At 37.9% G+C, this 18443-nt stretch overlaps 2 protein-coding genes across 8 annotated transcripts in view; both read right to left on the reverse strand.

Moving 5' to 3' along the window:
* Positions 1 to 18443, reverse strand: part of LOC101737432 (fibroblast growth factor receptor 3) — a 245863-nt gene that overhangs the window by 40704 nt on the left and 186716 nt on the right. The gene's annotated exons all lie outside the window — the stretch shown is intronic.
* CPT3 (cuticular protein tweedle motif 3) lies at positions 15664 to 17375 on the reverse strand. 2 transcript variants are annotated; one of them, NM_001043486.1, is given in 4 exon segments: positions 15668 to 16718; positions 16720 to 16773; positions 16776 to 16793; positions 16983 to 17017. In NM_001043486.1, coding segments are annotated over 4 exon segments (954 nt in total). In that variant the 5' UTR covers positions 16998 to 17017; the 3' UTR covers positions 15668 to 15851.

Below are 18443 nucleotides of genomic sequence, written 5' to 3' on the forward strand. Positions count from 1 at the left end.
CATTACAAAAATTGGTACCTGCCTGCGAGATTCGAACACAGGTGCATCGCTCAACACGAATGCACCGGACGTCTTATCCTTTAGGCCACGACGACTTCACGTGTTCGATTATTTATGTCGAATTTTATGCTACGGAATTATGGACACGACTTTTATTCGTTTCTTATTAAAACAATCATACTTCTTTCAATTATATAATGACTGTGACATAAAATGGCTAGTGCGTACAATGTGAGTTAAAAGACGGAACTTCAAGTCTAATAAATTAGCAGCGATTTTTGTTGCTCCGTTACCGTACTTTAAGAAACTGGCAGATAGAATGTGAATTGTATTTATATCTCAATTACGAATTACTAAGAGTGAGAATAAAAAATAAAAAAAAAGATTAATTCTTTTTCCAAATACATTTTTTAAAACGTCTTGATTTGGTAACATTTTTTTTTATTTCGAACATCTTGTTATACATATGTTAGGGAATAGTTGTAATGGCTTAATAGCAGAACGTTATTATATTGTCTACTCTAGGAGTAATATTAGTCGTGATGATACCAAGTGCGTGACGCGGACATCCACTTATTTCGCTTTCATTATGACTAAGGATTACGTAAAGATCGTGTTTCAACAATATTTCCTGAATAAGGATGTAACAGGCTTTTAACGCTTGCTTTTTGAATTGGAGAATGTTCATAATAGAAATTTAATGTAATATTTTGAGTACATAATGACAATAATTAAAATAACTAATTTATATGCCAGTAATAAAATTAAAGATAAAAAAATAATTTACTATTACTAGACAGAGAGTATTGATTTAGTTTACAATGGAATTAGTAAATCCATTAGAAAAAATAATGTTATTATAATTTTACAGAGTTGGCGCTATCTATGTGAGAAACGTGCAAATTTTTGTCGTCACAGAGCACAGAAGATGTTAGAAAGGTCTATGAACTGTTTTTCCATGACCTGTGATTTTTGTTCGGTAAGAGATCCTTACTAATGTAACACAAGGTCCTGAGTCGTTTTTTTTGTTTGGTGTCAGAACGTAAACAAATTACGCCTGTTTCATATTTGGTTTCCGAACTCTACTTTTCTGGTCAGTGTACTTAGGACCACTGAATTTAGAAGTTATTGTATGATAAATCGTTAGAAACTTGGCTGGTAGATCTTCTAAGGTTTGTATTAGAAAAAGACTCGCACACACGTGCGGGCTATTTTCGAGTAATTACACATATATTCGTTTTTCAAGTAGGGGCACATTCACATCACACGGGCTCCAGTAAGTACATAACAATAGGCAACAGGCGAAAGTAAGGTCGTTTTGCCTATTTACAAAATAAAGATGGATTCAACTAGACTTTTCAAGTAATTACACTTATTTTAAATTTTCAAGTAGAGGCACATTCTTATCTGCCGACCACGGGCTCCAGTAAGTACATAATAGGCAATAGGCAAAAGAAAGGTCCTTGGCCTGTTAACAAAATAAATATCGATTAAACTAGACTTTTAGATAACACAGTTCCACTTATTAATATCGAAAATATTCCATGCGATACCCTTACACCGGAATTCCGCTCTACACACAACAGTCGTTGGCATTGTATCTCTTGATCATACAATAACCAACAATGGAGTAAAAAGTTTTGGGAATTTTACATTGTTAATGGTGTATTTTTGTTACATTATCAGATACTATAGGGTATACTCATTGAAAATTTAGATGAGTTATTAAATAATTTTATAGTGAGACAAACTTTACTGGTGGTAGGACCTCTTGTGAGTCCGCACGGGTAGATACTATCACCCTGCCTATTTCTGCCGTGAAGCAGTAATGCGTTTGGGTTTGAAGGGTGGAGCAGCTGTTGTAACTATACTGAGCCCTTATGATACCTTAGACCTTACATATTTACGTTGTAGATGTCTGTGGGCTCCAGTAACCACTTAACACCAGGTGGGCTGTGAGCTCGTCCACCCATCTAAGAAAAAAAACTTGTGTTACGTGTACGTGAATCAAATAGATAGATTCTTCCACTTTCACGTCTCAAAGTCAGCGTCATTTACCTTAACGGGATCTGACAGGCGTAAAGATGTAATCTTTACTAATTTATGATTTTCTACACTACTGCCATGTGTAGTAGTAATTGGCATTGTTGACGTCCATGAGCGACGGTAACCACTCACCATCAAGTGGGCCATATGCTTCTCTGCTTATAGAGGTAATAAAAAAACTTTGGGGGTGAGATAACGTGCGGTTTTTTATGCATTCATATTTTCATATTCAGCATTACGACGGCTAAACGATAAAAGCTAATGCCACAATTTGTCAACAATAAATTGATTTTTTTTTTAATTTTCTTTGAACATTTTTCCTTTATTGAGAATTACATACAGAAAATATGAGACAATAGTCTCGTATGCATTTTTTTTACAGACTAACAAATTAACTTCAAGAAATAGCGGCACGCGCGTTTGTTGAGAATCAAAAGTGCTATTTAAAATGTTTAATCGTTTTAAAATCGTTGTACGCTTCTAGTTTTATAATAGTTTCGCAATAGCTACTCTGTATCTTTTGATCTTGTCACTTGAACGTCGAGAGCTAACAATGCCTTACATAAAAACAAGATAGAGTTGTTTATGTCAATGAAATGCGGCTGTTAGGATGATTATAGAATGCAAAGATGAAGTAATAAGTTACGTAACATGATGTGTGAATATAACGTGTGGTCTTTTTAGCTATGGCATAGCTTTTATCGCGGGCCTTGAGCGCGGCGACCGAATCATGAAATTCCGTAACGAAAAAAACGTAACACCCCTCACTCCGCCTACCACACTGCATGCGCATCATGAAAAGTCTGCCCATCTCTCTCTCTCGCGGTCTAGCTTATGAGTGTGAAGGGGACAGTTAATGTTTTGCTTTTATTAATGTTTGATATAGCGTGGTCTTGTTTTATTATTGTTTTAATATAAAATTATCATTATCTAATTATAATTGCATAGGTTGATAAAAAATGCTATGCAATAGCTTTACCGCGGCAGTTCCCGAGTGTCACATGTTTTTTTTTCTATGCAATATATACAGGGTCTGTTTTAATGGCACCCAAATGATCAAGACCCGTAGCGAAACTGGTGAAAATTTCACAAATACTTTTTTGCGTTACGTTGAAGATATGCCAATTAACATTCAGTTGTCGTTCGAAAGTTTCATGTTGTGTTAAAATTGCGGGTTTGCGAAACATCAGCTAAAACTACTAAAACGATATGTTTCTCTTGTTTTAAATGGAGAACGAGCTTACGGCCTATTTTCTATTAAGTGCCCGTTTATTTCTTGACAAAAATAGGTCGATTTTTTTTGTCTTACATGGGTGGACGATCTCATAGCCCACCTGGTGTTAAGTGGTTACCGGAGCCCATAGACATCCACAATGTAAATGCGCCACCAACCTTGAGATATAACTTCTAAGGTTTCAAGTATAGTTACAACGGCTGCCCCACCCTTCTAACCAAAACGCATTACTGCTTCACGGCAGAAATAGGCAGGGTGGTGGTACCCGCGCGGACTCACAAGAGGTCCTACCACCAATAATTACGCAAATTATAATTTTGCGGGTTTCATTTTTATTACACGATGCTATTCCTTCACCGTGGAAGTCAATCGTGAAAATTTGTTGAGTACGTATTTCATTACAAAAATTGGTACCCGCCTGAGATTCGAACACCGGTGCATCGCTCAACACTAATGCATCGGACGTCTTATCCATGTTTATATTATACTAAGAGCACTTTCCCATTTTCACCTCGAGAACGGTTTTTTTACAGATTATTAATCTAATTATTAATTAAACCCGACTGTGTTATTTACAATTTGCTCCCTGGCGAATTTATTCCTTGTTGAGGTTCGTCTACCTATCAATAAACCGACTTATCTACTTAAAAGCAAATGATTAGAAATTTAGAATTTATTGAAAAATAGATGAATCCAGTGTGGTTTTGTTTATTGATTTTCTAATTCTTCGTAGTAAAACTATAAAAATTATATATATACAAACGCATACATTTTTTATTAGTAAAAGTCTTCTGACTTTCAAAGCCGAGTTATGCAAATAATCTTGACCCAAGTAAACAGACCAAGACTGAGCGCAATCTATAGGCATTATATCACCTGTCCTGCTCACGCGCATTTCTAAGATCTAATGTGTGTGCGTGACGTAAAATTCAATAACACCTAAATATTTCTTAAAGATATGTTCCGCTTACGTCTCGTCTGCAGTATTTGAAAACCGAATCAAATAACGAATATCTTATATTGAATTTATGCTAATCAGCTCTTTCACTTTGCTTCTGAATAGTCTTTTTAATTTAATATTTGAAGATAATTCGAAAGAATTTTAAACGATTTCGCTTTTCTTTTTTTTGTCAGGAGGAAATCGCCGGACTCCCACCCTCCACTGGGGATGGAGGGTGGGGCATGTCGGAGTCGAACCGACTAAAACCTCCTGTCGCTCAACAACCAACGTCCAACCCTCGCATGAGACAGAACTCATGAAAAGGCAAGGGGAGGAGAGTGAAGCGTTTAGTGCGGAGCACATCTCTCCCATCACCCTCCCCCTCGGGACGCCGGGCCAGCGATCGTCGGCGCCACGACCACCAGCCCTCTCGGTCGGCAGGCTGTCCGAAGCCCGCCTAGATGGCGCCGGTTTGAATAGGTTATCCTACGAAATACCCCGCTGGGTCAGAACCAGCGTGGGTCGAGGATAGAAACGATTTCGCTTAGGTCAAATATCGCTGTAAAAAAAACAAATACACAGTATACAGTGTTGTATTAACGGATCAAGAAAGTAAGTGCGCTTAAATATGATTTGAGATTACTTACCACTGTATGGTTATATTTTATATTGACATCCAAATATTATATGTGAAATAACATAAGAACAATTTTGAATTATGATAAATAGTTATTGAGATTTTCGGGATTATTTATATGATATGAAATCTTAAGCTTTCCCAAAGCAGTAGGTATTTTTGCCAAGTAAGGCGTTAATCTGTGTACGCACTAAGAAAAATACTTAAATACTTAGCATTGATGTCTACCAAAATATTCTGACGAATAAATGTCTTTTAAAACACCATCGACTTAAAGTTGCGATCGATGCAATTTGATCGAAGCAATAGTCAAGATAAAAACAATATTAATAATTCCTTTTATATCTTTAAACCCACAGTATTGCCAAAGCTTAATTTGTAAATTCTAACCGTTATTGCGAACACTGAATATAAATTTTTATTGTACGAATTAAAAAAATAATTTAATTTTGTTTCATAACGACAGAAACACAATGATAAAAGTGGAATACAATTAACACAGATTATGATACGTTTTCGTATGTAATAATTACGAAACCTTTAGTGAATTTTTATATGAATCTTTTAATCGTTTATGATTTCGGAGAATTTTGAATTTTTTATTCTTTTTGCAGAACTATGATAGATAATTGAGTAAAATTGTTTGGTTTTTTTTACACTACTTATCTGTGGTCAGTGTTGTCAGATTTTTATATTACGAAATTTCATTTGCCATGTACGTTGCTATATTATTTCGGAGAAGTTTGAATTTTTGATTCTTTTTCTAGAAGTATGCGGTACGATAGACCATAGAGTAAAAATGTTTGTGTTTTCTTACGCTACTGGTCTGTGGTCAGTGTTGTCAGATTTTTTTTATTATAATACGATATTTTATTTGTTATGTACGTGCCTATATTTTAGCCATGTTTAATGATGGCTGCTTCAAATAGTTGTAGTTTATAATTGGATACAACCTCTGACGTAATTGTAAGTTATGGTTTGAATTTACTAAACAATGGGTAAACACTTCGAATTCGTTAGTGCTCTGTTAATTATTTTGTTAAAAATGTTGCTCTCACTCACGTTCGTAACTCTGTATTTGTTTTAGATTGAAATCGCGCGGTCGAGGCTGAAGATTGAATCATTTTTAGCACATTTTTATCTTACACGACTCTTCGCGTGGACGTTTGAAATTAATTATGACTGATTTCCCCGTTAGGTCGACACTCGAAATATTAATGCTAGTTCAAAATTGGATGACGATGCAGAGATATGTAAAGTTCTTTTTTTTTTTAAATTGTATATTTGTGTATTTTTTGTTTGCTTTTTCGTTGCTGAGCTTTCGAATGCTTTCGAATGCTTTCGAATAATCCTTCAAAAGTGAATTCGTGATCACTTCAGACGCCATTCTCGAGATTGAGGATTAAAATTATTTTTAACAACATAGATTTTTTGTTTGCGAAAGACTTATGTATACTTCGGAGACTAGATATATTGAGATGAATAGATACGTCTCATGAAGTTGAATATCACTGACTGATAATAGTTTGGCTCTAGTTACTACGCCCTGAAATGGTTTACTGGAATAGACTGGATGTATCTGTCGAAAACTTAATCTCGAATAGAGTTTGATAGTGCCTTCAACCAAATGTTTTTACCTTGTTGAAATCATTAAGGTCGCATACATCAAATAAATTTAATTTGTTTTTGATTTAATAATATCACATTTAAATCAACAACTATGAATTTGTAGGGTCACTAGAGTTTTTTACTGGTCGTACCCTGCTTATTTCTGCTGTGAAGCAGTAAATGCTTTTCGGCTTGAATGATGGAGCAGCCGCTGTAACTATACTGAGATATATGAACGCATATCTCAAGGTAGGTGGCGGCATTTACGTTGTAGATGTCTATGGGCTCCGGTAATCACTGAACACCAAGTGGGCTGTGAGCTCGTCTAATATCCATTCCGATATCCACTATGCAATAATAATAATAAAAAAAAATCTTTATATCAACGAAATTTACTAACCTTACTATGTCTTGCGTTGATTTGATTGAATAGGTTTACTAACAAAACACCAATACATTTGATTATGTGTATTGAGATATCTTAGTTATACTAAGTAGGTATGGAAATAATTAGCCACATTATTAGAAATATATTTTTAATCTACCTTTTTTGTGGCTCGAAGATATTTCTTCATTATAATAGTGAGATAAGCATTTATCTCACGTGTCGTGTGAGACGGTTAAGTCGGCGAAGTCACACACTCACATGTGATTACGTTTTTACTTGGCTGTATCATGTCACATTACCTAATTACACACTTTTTGCTCTCATGAAACAGCATTATCATTAGATAAAGTTGAAGATAACAGGTTTTTAAGATGTAGACCGTGCAAGTTGCATTAGTTGTTTTTATTTATATGTTTAGAATTTTTTTTATTGCTTGGATAGGTGGACGAGCTCACAGCCCACCTGGTGTTAAGTGGTTACTGGAGCCCATAGACATTTATAACGTAAATGCGCCACCCACAGTGAGATATAAGTTCTAAGGTCTCAGTATAGTTACAACGGTTGCACCGCCCTTCAAACCGAAACGCATTACTGCTTCACGGCAGAAATAGGCAGGGTGGTGGTACCTACCCGCGCGAACTCACAAGAGGTCCTACCACCAGTAATAGGATGGAAGGTGTAGCTCATAAATTTCTTGGTGTTACCGGAGGCTGTAGAGATCACAACGAAAATACCGCCATCAACATTAAGAAACTTAATTTTCAAACCGGCTTCAAGCCGGAGCACACAGCTTGGGTAAATAGACAGGTTGGAGCCTATCCTTGAATAGTTATAGGTGGTGAGTGGTTACCGTCATCCATGGACTTCAGCAATGCCAGAGGCAGAGCCAAGCCGCTGCCTACCGTCATTTCATTAGACAACGTTGTACCTTCATCGTAAACGCCTTTCGTGATCACTTACTGATTTATTAATAAAATTGGCATCGGCCTAAAGGATTTGAGCTTCGTCACAATTGCGTCACTCGACCTGAGTACTTCAGATGTTTAACCCGAAGTTACGAAGACTTTTTTGTTAACTTCATAATTGCAAGTATCAATGTAACTTTGCATATTATATATTTTTAAGCATTATATGTTAATGGCTCCTTGATTATCTCAGCTTGGCTATCAAAGAAGTAAGGGAAGATGAACGCGCAATCGAGAGCATATTTATTTCATTCAAGCAGGGAACGGTCTGCGGGCTAAGATATATTTGGCTCGATAGTGCAAAATCTTGTATTCCTTGGAAATTAATAAGAGGCATGCACACAGAGAAGAAGTTTTTGGAACGGAGTTCCTTAAGGGACGATATGGAGGAGTACCCTAACCGGGAAAAAACGTCCGTAACGTAAGATTTTTATTATTTATGTACAGTTTTAGTATGATGGCTATACAGTGTCTAATGTATAGTCTACGTGATGACGGTTATTATTATTATTCATATAAATAGCTGTTTCTTTGTATATTATTATTATATATTTTTTATAAATCATTGTGAATAAAATAAAATTGATAACTTTGTAAAGTAGTTTTATTTTTATTTTTATCTATAAAAAAATCATAATAATAAATGTATACCCGAATAATTATTTTCTTTATACCTCGAATAGAACTTAAAATTAATATTTTTATAACAAGGAACTTCGTTCCTATCCGTTGTCCCACGACACCACACATCTTTTTTTTTATCCACCATAGTAACAATTTAATCTACTTTTATGGTACACGTTTATATCATACTAGCAAAATAAGCCTTCATGAGATGAGCGTTTATTACGCTTTAGCAACATTGTAACACAACATAAGACGGTTACAAATTACTTTGAAGTTAAACAACAGATTTTGCTTTACGAAAGAAGCGCTTTATGTCACAGAGTGTAATAATATGTAGAAGCGATTTAATTCAATTACATTTTTTTATTTTTTATTGCTTAGATGGGTGGACGAGCTCACAGCCCACCTGGTGTTAAGTGGTTACTGGAGCCCATAGGCATCTACATCGTAAATGCGCCACCCACCTCGAGATATAAGTTCTAAGGTCTCAGTATAGTTACAACGGCTACCCCACCCTTCAAACCGAAACGCATTAATGCTTCACGGCGGAAATAGGCGGGGTGGCGGTACCTACCCGTGCGGACTCCCAAGAGGTCCTACCACCAGTGATTACGTAAATTATAATTTTGCGGGTTTGATTTTTATTACACGCTGTTATTCCTTCAACGTGGAAGTCAATCGTGAACATTTGTTGAGTACGTATTTCTTTAGAAAAATTGGTACCCGCCTGCGGGATTCGAACACCGGTGCATTGCTACATACGAATGCACCGGACGTCTTATCCTTTAGGCCACGGCGACTTCAAACGTTATTTGACGAATTTAATGCAGAAATGTTTATTTACCGTAAATGGCAATTTTCTGGCAATGGAAAATTTACAACGATGAGACGTTTGAAATATATTTAGTAAGTAAACAGTAGCCGAAATAAGGTCGCATTTTTATTTAAATTAACATCGCTCATTTGAAAACACTTACTTCATTATTTTTTTATTTTAATTTCTTAGGTAATGTGTAAATGTTTGTTAATCCCTTCAAAAATGAGTAAACGACCTCTAAAACTACTTTATATTCGACTGTCAACGGGTTAATGCCATGCGTAACAGATATGCGTTACACGTTAATTAATTTAACATTAGATAACGTAGCGTAAGCTGAATTTACTTTGAAATGGTCTGTTGATGATTGCTGTGTTTAACCCGCTACACAGAAGTGTAGATTTACATAAATTAATTTTTTTTTCCGTCTATATCAACAAAGACGTCTCGGAATACCATTCACGTCATTACGGATCCTCTCGATCCATTAACGGTGCTTTTGGGTACCTCAAGCACAGGTCACCGTCCTCGCCGAAACCGTCGCTTGCAACGAAGAGCTCGACGAAATTAACTCATAGACACAGTCCATTCAATTTCTCGCCGGATCTTCTCAGTGGGTCGCGTTTCCGATCCGGTGGTAGAAACTGCGAAGCACTGCTTTTGCGAGGGTCAGTGTTAGCAACTCTCCGGTTTGAGCCCCGTGAGCTCAACTACACGTCAAGGAGAAGCTGAAATAGCCTCTCAAGGCTATCAGCATAGGCATGAAACAAACCAAAAAAAGGAACACCAAAAGAAGCAGCATTTGTTTAAATACTTAGACGTCCATTTCGCAAATTAATGTTTAGTCAAATTAAAATTCAAGAGAAACAGTTTGAGTCCATTGTTACATAACACCATCCTTCAGACGGACGTTTTGTCATTAACCAGACAAAGGGGTTGTGACGTTTCGTTAACAACCTCTTTTTGTTAATTAATCATTTCGTTTATTGCGATGAAAGTGTATAAGCCTGTTATGGATTGCGGAGTGTGAGGATTATTGCCGTTTTGAATGGAAGCGAGATTGTTTCAAAATTCATTATCGTACCGATATTTAAATGATGAGTTATTTACTGTAACTATACTTGAGACCTTAGAACTTATATCTCAAGGTGGGTGGCGCATTTACGTTGTGGATATCTATGGGCTCCAGTAACCACTTAACACCAGGTGGGCTGTGAGCTCGTCCACCCATCTAAGCAATACAAAAAAAAAATGCAATTTTCTCAGGTCAGCTACCCACTTTGAGATAGAAGGTGTAAGGTCTCAGTATAGTTACAACGGCAGCCCCACCCTTCAAACCGAAACGTATTACTGCTTCACGACAGAAATAGGCAGGGTAGTGGTACCTACCCGTGCGGACTCACAAGATATCCTACCACCAGTAACTAACACTAGCCCTAATAAGAGCAGTGCTTCGCTGAATCTACTACCGGAACAGAATCGCGACCAACTGAGAAGATCCGGCGAGAAACTCATGCGACATAGCGCTAGCACCACGGACGCATATAAGTATACGTATCTTCGAGACAGACCAGGACAGCTACTGGTAATTAGATTAGAAATAAATGGCACGAAAAATATAAGGCATTCTCTTTGGTCATTTACTGGAGTGTCCCGAAAAATCATTTAGATTGGTTCACTGCCACCCTGCTGGTGACGCTTTCCCCAGTTACGAAACCAATCTAATTTTCACTTAACTAATATGATTTTCCTAAGTAGACTAATGCGGGTCATAGTTCACGTGTTTATGTCATATGGGTGAGATGTATCCAATAACTTAGATGTGTTGAATGTACGCTTTGGAGTTAGATATGGTAATTAAATTCGTGTAATAAAAATCAAACTTGCAAAATTTTAAATTTGCGTAATTACTGGTGGTACGTCTTAGGAGCCCGCCCGACTAGATACGAATGCCCCGTCTATTTCTGCTGCAAATCAGTACGTGTATCGGTATGAAGGATGGAAGCCGTTGCGCTATAAAATTGAGGCTTAGGACTCATGTCTCAAGGTCTCATTTTTGATATCTATAATCCCCGGTAACCATTTATTACTAGGTGGTCTATGGAACTCTTTATGTATCTAAATATTTTAAAAAATCTGAAGATAAATTTCTATATCAAAATCTTTCCGATAAATTTTCGATTCATTGAAATAAACAATACAGGAAATGTATATGAAAATTAATATAATATTATGGCCTAATAAATACGGTCATTAGATAAAGCATTTTCCTCAAAGTCTCCACACGCAATGCAACAATAAAATGGATTACGAATGTGTGTAGATAAATCAAGAACCATACATAAACGATAATTACGAGCCATTGCAATGTTTACAGTTGTGCTTATGCGTTGAAAAGGCGAAAGCACGAACTCATTTCGCTCTCACTAGCGAAATAGTTCATAGCTGTAAATTTTGGAACATATGACGGAGCATTTAAGAACACGAACTGTGTTCGATTGAGTTTTTATTAAATTACGTCACGTTTTCTGTAGCCTTAAGTTTGTTTTATATGTGATATTTAGGATTTATTAGTATTATAAGTATGTTAGAGGTTAATCCCTGGTTTGGTAGATTACTGTTTAGATATACATATATGTATAAGACATGTTGGGCTGTGATGTTTCATAAGTAATTTATATGTATGAGAAATCTTGAGAGCGGTATTTCAGTTTCGCTCAGTTTCAGTTTGACTTTAGTCAGAATCAATCAGAACATAAAAAATGCCGTATATTATTACTACTGTTTACATTTATTTCACATACCCGATCCTGTGGACTGAACGGTAAACAGTCGACGTCGCCCTAAACACGTCATTACGGATCCTCCCGATCCATTAACGGTGCTTTTAGGTACCTCAAGCACCGGTCACCGTCCTCGCCGAACCTTTCGCTTGCGACGAAGGGCTCGACGGGCAAATTAACCCATAGACACAGCCCACAGACTTTCTCGCCGGATCTTCTCAGTGGATCGCGATCCCGATCCGGTGGTAGATTTTACGAAGCACTGCTCTTGCTAGGTCTAGTGTTAGCAACACTTCCAGTTTGAGTCCCGTGAGCTCAGCTACATGTTAAGGTGAAGATCAAATAGCCTTTCAAAGCTATCAGCATGGGTAGGAAATTACAAACTGATTTCACGAAACACAAAATTCTGGAAAAGTAATTGAATTAGTAAATTGTTTGCAACTTTATTGGCAATTCAACGGCCGTCTGGTGTAGTGGTAAGTGACATGGTCACTACACAAGGGGGCTGCGGGTTCGAATCCCGCCAAGGGAAGATATTTGTATGATAAATATAAATGTCTTTTCCAGGGTTATGGATGTATATTAAATATATGTATGTGTATAATAAAAATCTTACATTTATTTCCGTTATCTGGTACCTGTAACACAAGTTCTTTACGAACTTATCACGGGACCAGTTAACGTGGCGTGATTGTTAGTAAATATTTATTATTATTATTATTTATTAATGTAAATTATTTTCATTGAATAATTCGTTGTACTCTGAAGTCTGCTGTTTCGTGCCCAGATCTTCTTGGAAGTTTACTTAATTTTTGAACCGGCACTGGAGTTAACATTTATTAGATGTGTAGTTCTTAATTGAAATAAATTTAATTTTACAAATGCATGAGCGACTTTAATTTTTTTATTTATTCGAAATCATTCGCTAATTCCAAAGTCTTAAGTATCCAATTCGATTGTGATTTTGATCGCGACGATTATTGAAATTCTCGACGGTTTTCCGATTCGACTCGCCATTTCGAGCGTGACTCGGAATTTCATTTCGTTCAAGATTCATTTGAGTTTTGACAAGAGATTTTAATTCATAATTGTTTTAATCTAAACGATTCGTGGACGTAACGATGTAGATTAGTTCCTGTAGCCGAGAAATTTGAAGTCGTCGTGGCCTAAAGGATAAGACGTCCAGTGCATTCGTGTTGAAGCGATGCACCGGTGTTCGAATCCCGCAGGCGGGTACCAATTTTTCTAATGAAATACGTATTCAACAAATGTTCACGCTTGACTTCCACGGTGAAGAAATAACATCGTGTAATAAAAATCAAACCCGCAAAATAATAATTTGCGTAATTACTGGTGGTAGGACCACTTGTGAGTCCGCGCGGGTAGGTACCACCACTCCGCCTATTTCGGCCGTGAAGCAGTAATGCGTTTCGATTTGAAGGGTGGGGCAGCCGTTGTAACTATACTGAGACCTTAGAACTTGTATCTCAAGATGAGTGGCGCGTCTACATTGTAGATGTCTATGGGCTCCAGTAACCACTTAACACCAGGTGGGCTGTGAGCTCGTCCACCCATCTAAGCAATAAAAAAATAAAAATATTAATTTAATACGAATGTAGAGACAAACGTTATCATAATGAAATTCGTCTCCAATTTGTTTGGAGAATAGCAGTAATAGCATCATCGTATACACGTGTGTGAATTTTTTTGAATATTTATAAGAAGAACATTACAATAGATATTGGATCTTTCTATTTGTGTTCCGGTAATTTCTCTAAAGCTTTTCATAACGACACACTTGTCTCTTGTGTTATAATCGCTTCAGTCTTAGATGCCAATTTCCTTTTCTCGGATATCAAGCTTGGCTCTTCAAAAAGTAAAAGTGAACATATATTATTAAATTTAAATGAAAACAAAAGTAATTTCTCTTTTTTTTTGCTAACAGAGCGAGGACTTAATCGCAGCGAGTTATTTGACGACGTTTGAGATCTAAAACGAACTCAAGGCGTCAAGTTGTTTAATAATCACAACGATCATATCTATAATTCAAAAGAAAAGAAACATCGAAAAATAAAACACGTACCGAATGAAGAATAAAATATGTAAATAGGGAGGAGAAAAAAAAAGAGAGTGGGAACAAATCAAACACGGTCATCGGGCCGCAATTTAGGATTGCCTGTTTGTGGATACCAGAGACTGATAAACGTACTTATATATGCTTATACTTACCTGCCTATTCCTGCCGTGAAGCAGTAATGCGTTTCGGTTTGAAGTGCGGGGCAACCGTTGTAAATATACTGAGAACTTAGAACTCATATCTCAAGGTGGGTGGCGCATTTACGTTGTAGATTTCTATGGGCTCCAGTAAATACTTAACAATAGGTGGGTTGTGAGCTCGTCCACTCTTCTAAGCAATAAAAACAAAAAGCAATCATCACACGAATGTTTGCCCGACGTGGAAATCGAACCCACGACCCTCGGCTCGACAATCAGAGCCGCTAACCACTGCACCGCCGAGTCAGTCAATTTATAATGCATTCAAGTCAGTTGCGGGGACGGGCGGATTCAAATTAATCTCAGATTCACATCGGCAGTGTTCTCACGGATCTCATCTGCCCGACGTTCACCGCGTCTCACATACGTCAACGGGCAAAAGTTCGAATGCGGAAGTTGCGAAAGTCGTATATAAATTTCAGACCGAAACCAGTTTTCGGTCCGAAACATCACTTCGTTTACGTAACGCTTGGCTATCATCCGACGCGATTTTTTTTTGGTGAACCAAAGAATATAATAATATAGCGTAATGGTAGTAGTAGTAGTAATGGTAGTAGTAGTAGTAATAGTAGCGTAATAATAAGCGTCATTTCGCTTAATGCGCGACATTTACTTTTGTAATTAAAGGTCCGTTTTATGTGGTCTTAGTATCAACAATTCAATGTTTTTAATTGAACTTCAATTAAGCTTACGGTAGGCAGTGGCGTGACTCTGCCTCTGACATTGCTAACGTCTATGAGAGAAGGTAATCACTCACCATCAGGTGGGCCGTATGCTCGACTTTACGACATTCAAATTGCTGAAGAAGTCTTATGTTATGATATTTTTTCCCAATTTTAAACTGTCGCTTCAACCAAATATCCTAATCACCCCTCGATACGGTATACACAATTCTGATTGAAACTAGATAGACAAATGAGGCTTGTAAATATTATTCTCGACCGATAACAACGATACGATGTTATGCGAAAGGAAACCACTTTACGAAATAAAATTTTAAGATATTAATGCTAAAAGGGAAAACGCGAATGTTTACGCAACATTAATGTGAAGAGCTTCAATGCTTGTTATTATGCAACGAATATTTAGTGAGGCTCTCTTATTTTCTATATCTGGTGTTGCAAGCTGCATTATGCAATCCGGGGTCACGCTGTCCCTCTGTTGCGTAATATCGTCCACATGAGAGAAAACACGACTTTCTACCTGTACACCTGCTGCCTTGAATTAATGAAAGGGATTCGTTAAAAATATTTCGGTTTTTGTTTTGTGCTTCGATGTTTTATCAAAGCCCTTGTTACGCTCTTGTGTTGTTTTGTTGTAAGGGTGGTTTGTAATAATAATAGATTTGTTTTAGGTTTATCATTTTTTATGCAAAAATAAAAATTTATGATACAACTATAATTATAGTACATTAAAATTACTATTTACATAAATACATTTAGGCACCGTAATTTTTTCTCTACTTATACTAGTATTGTCGCCGACTAAGCTGGTATCACAAGGTGGCGCTTGGAGTGGGCTCAGCGCGTCGTTTAGTAAGGGCCGGAGTGACCGGGGGGTCCGTAGGAGGTGCTGACTCCCGAACCTCCATGGCCACCGGAGATACCACCGCCGATGCTGCCACCGTGTCCACCTCCGATGCTGCCGCCAGAGATACCACCGCCGAGGCTGCCACCAGAGATACCACCGCCGATGCTTCCGCCAGAGATGCCACCGCCGAGGCTACCGCCGCCGATAGAGCCACCGCCGATTCCACCACCGATACCACCGAGGCCGCCGCCGATACCACCGCCAATAGCACCACCTCCGATAGAGCCACCTTCCTTCTGGGTCTTGTACTTGATGAAGTAAACTTCGGGTTTGGAGGGCTGGGTGGGAGCAGCAGTGGGGATGGTGATGTCGGGCTGTTCGTCGGGTTTCTTGACCAACACGTAGACAAGGGTCTTCTCTTCGTTTTGGGCTTGAGCGGGGATGATGGGTGCGACCGGTGCGGGAGGAGCTGGGGCCTTAATGAAGATGATTTTGTAGTGCTTCTGGGGGATGGCACCACCGCTGATTACTTGTGGGCGCTGTTCTTCAGGTTCTGGGGGGGGAACGTGGACGTAGATGTGCTTCTGGACGATGGGAGCGCCTCCGAAGCCGCCGCCGAATCCACCGCCGATAGCACCACCAGAGAATCCACCACCGATAGCACCACCGGATGAGAAGCTACCACCAGATGAGGAGAATCCACCGGAGGAGAATCCACCGCCGAGACCACCGCCGAGGCCGCCACCGAGACCACCGCCGAAGCTGCTGGAGCTCAGACCGCCAGAGGAGAATCCTCCGTGTCCGCCACCAATGCCGCCTCCGATGCCACCGATGCCGCCGCCGATGCCACCGCCGTGTCCTCCTAGGCTAGCGCCTCCCGGCGCATTGTAAGTGTATCCCGCCTCGGGTCTGGCCGAGCCGAGTGCCGCAACGGCAGCTAATACCTACGGCAGAAACAAATCCTTAAAGAACACCGTTAAAAGCGGCGTTCGACTGTATTCATCGTTGTGGACGACGAATACGGCCGAGCGCCATTAGCACTTTGTACATTTCACAAGGAAGCACACGAGCGCGGTCACAGGAGCGCGGGTCGCACAGGTCACAATTCACTTTCACTGCACACGATTACCTACCAAGAATGCTTTCATGTTGTCTCACGGAGGTGTCGTGGTTGTGTGATGCTCTGTACCGGCGGTCGGTCGTTTATATACTAGTGGATCGTGGTCGCCTCTCTCCCTGGCTCTTCCTAAGATTCGGCCTTCGGGCCATGCGAGAATTATGATTTTAATGACACTCGTCCGATTCTTCTCCGGTGAAAACAATGTGGTTCTCGGACGGTCGCCGATCACTTTCACACTCGCCTAATAATATTAATATGTCAATTATTTATTTATTTATTTATTTATGTACACACAAAAAAGAAGACATAGTACAGAGTAATAGGAAAATTATGTACAAAGGCACTGCTTATTTCTTTAAGAAATCTCTTCCAGCAGACCTGCGAGAGTATTATGAGAATAATAATTAAAAGTGATGAGTGTGTGTAGAACAGCTAAAATAACAAATATATGAGAATTATAGTAATGCACATACACATCGCAAATATTGTTAAACTTGAATACAAAATTGTTGTTCTGTACCGTTACACAGAATTTGTTTTTATTTATTAAGAAAGCCAAAAGCAAACACATTATTATGTATGTGTATAAAATCTACCTAAAATACAATTTCTATTACAGCAATCAAATCAGCGCCGTATACCGCAAGTGGCTTACAAAACTACAACATAGGAATATTTTTAATAGCCGCTGTCGAATTTCGATCATAATTAATATTACTCTTTAAGATTTAGATTCATGTTTCTGTATTACATTTTCTTATTTGTCTTTTCATTGATTTTTGTAAAGAGTCGATTTTTTGTCGATGTTAATTAGTTAACATAATAATTAACGTGTTATTAAGAACACCAAAATTTGTAAATAGCTACAAAAAAAAAGGGAGGAGAAAAATATATTAAACTTATTTGTCTCGGCCTATTCACACACAGAATTTAATTTCTGTAAATTATGTTTATAACGTAAAATAAGATCGTATGACATTTGTATATCAATAGTCATAATTAAAACTAATTTTACGGTTTAATTTTGCGTCATTATTTGTTATCATTAAATTATATCCGTCGTTTAAAATTTTTTACAGTTTTCGCGGCTACGTCTATAAAATACTTCGAACGTCGGGAATAATAACATGATATTAAAAAAAGCGTAGAAAATACTAAATTGTAAATAGTATTTGATGTTTTTGTAATAAGTTCTTACACAACGTCAAGGTTATTACAAAAAAATAATATAATAATAAGAAAGCATTTATGTACCTAATTATATTTTATTTTTACTATTATATTATAGAATGTGGCTCGTCTTGCGAAAAGTGGTTTTCTCTGTCCATTGACACCGGATATTCCGGGGCGAAAAACTATACACCGAGACGTAATCAGAAGAATAGGGTAAACATTTTCATATCGTCAAAGGCGTCAAACTAATTAATTTCCGCTAATTAAACTTAGTGTTATTATACTACGCATGCCTAACTAT

Source organism: Bombyx mori, chromosome 8 (assembly GCF_030269925.1).
Source record: "Bombyx mori chromosome 8, ASM3026992v2".
NCBI classification, from domain to species: Eukaryota; Metazoa; Arthropoda; class Insecta; order Lepidoptera; family Bombycidae; genus Bombyx; species Bombyx mori.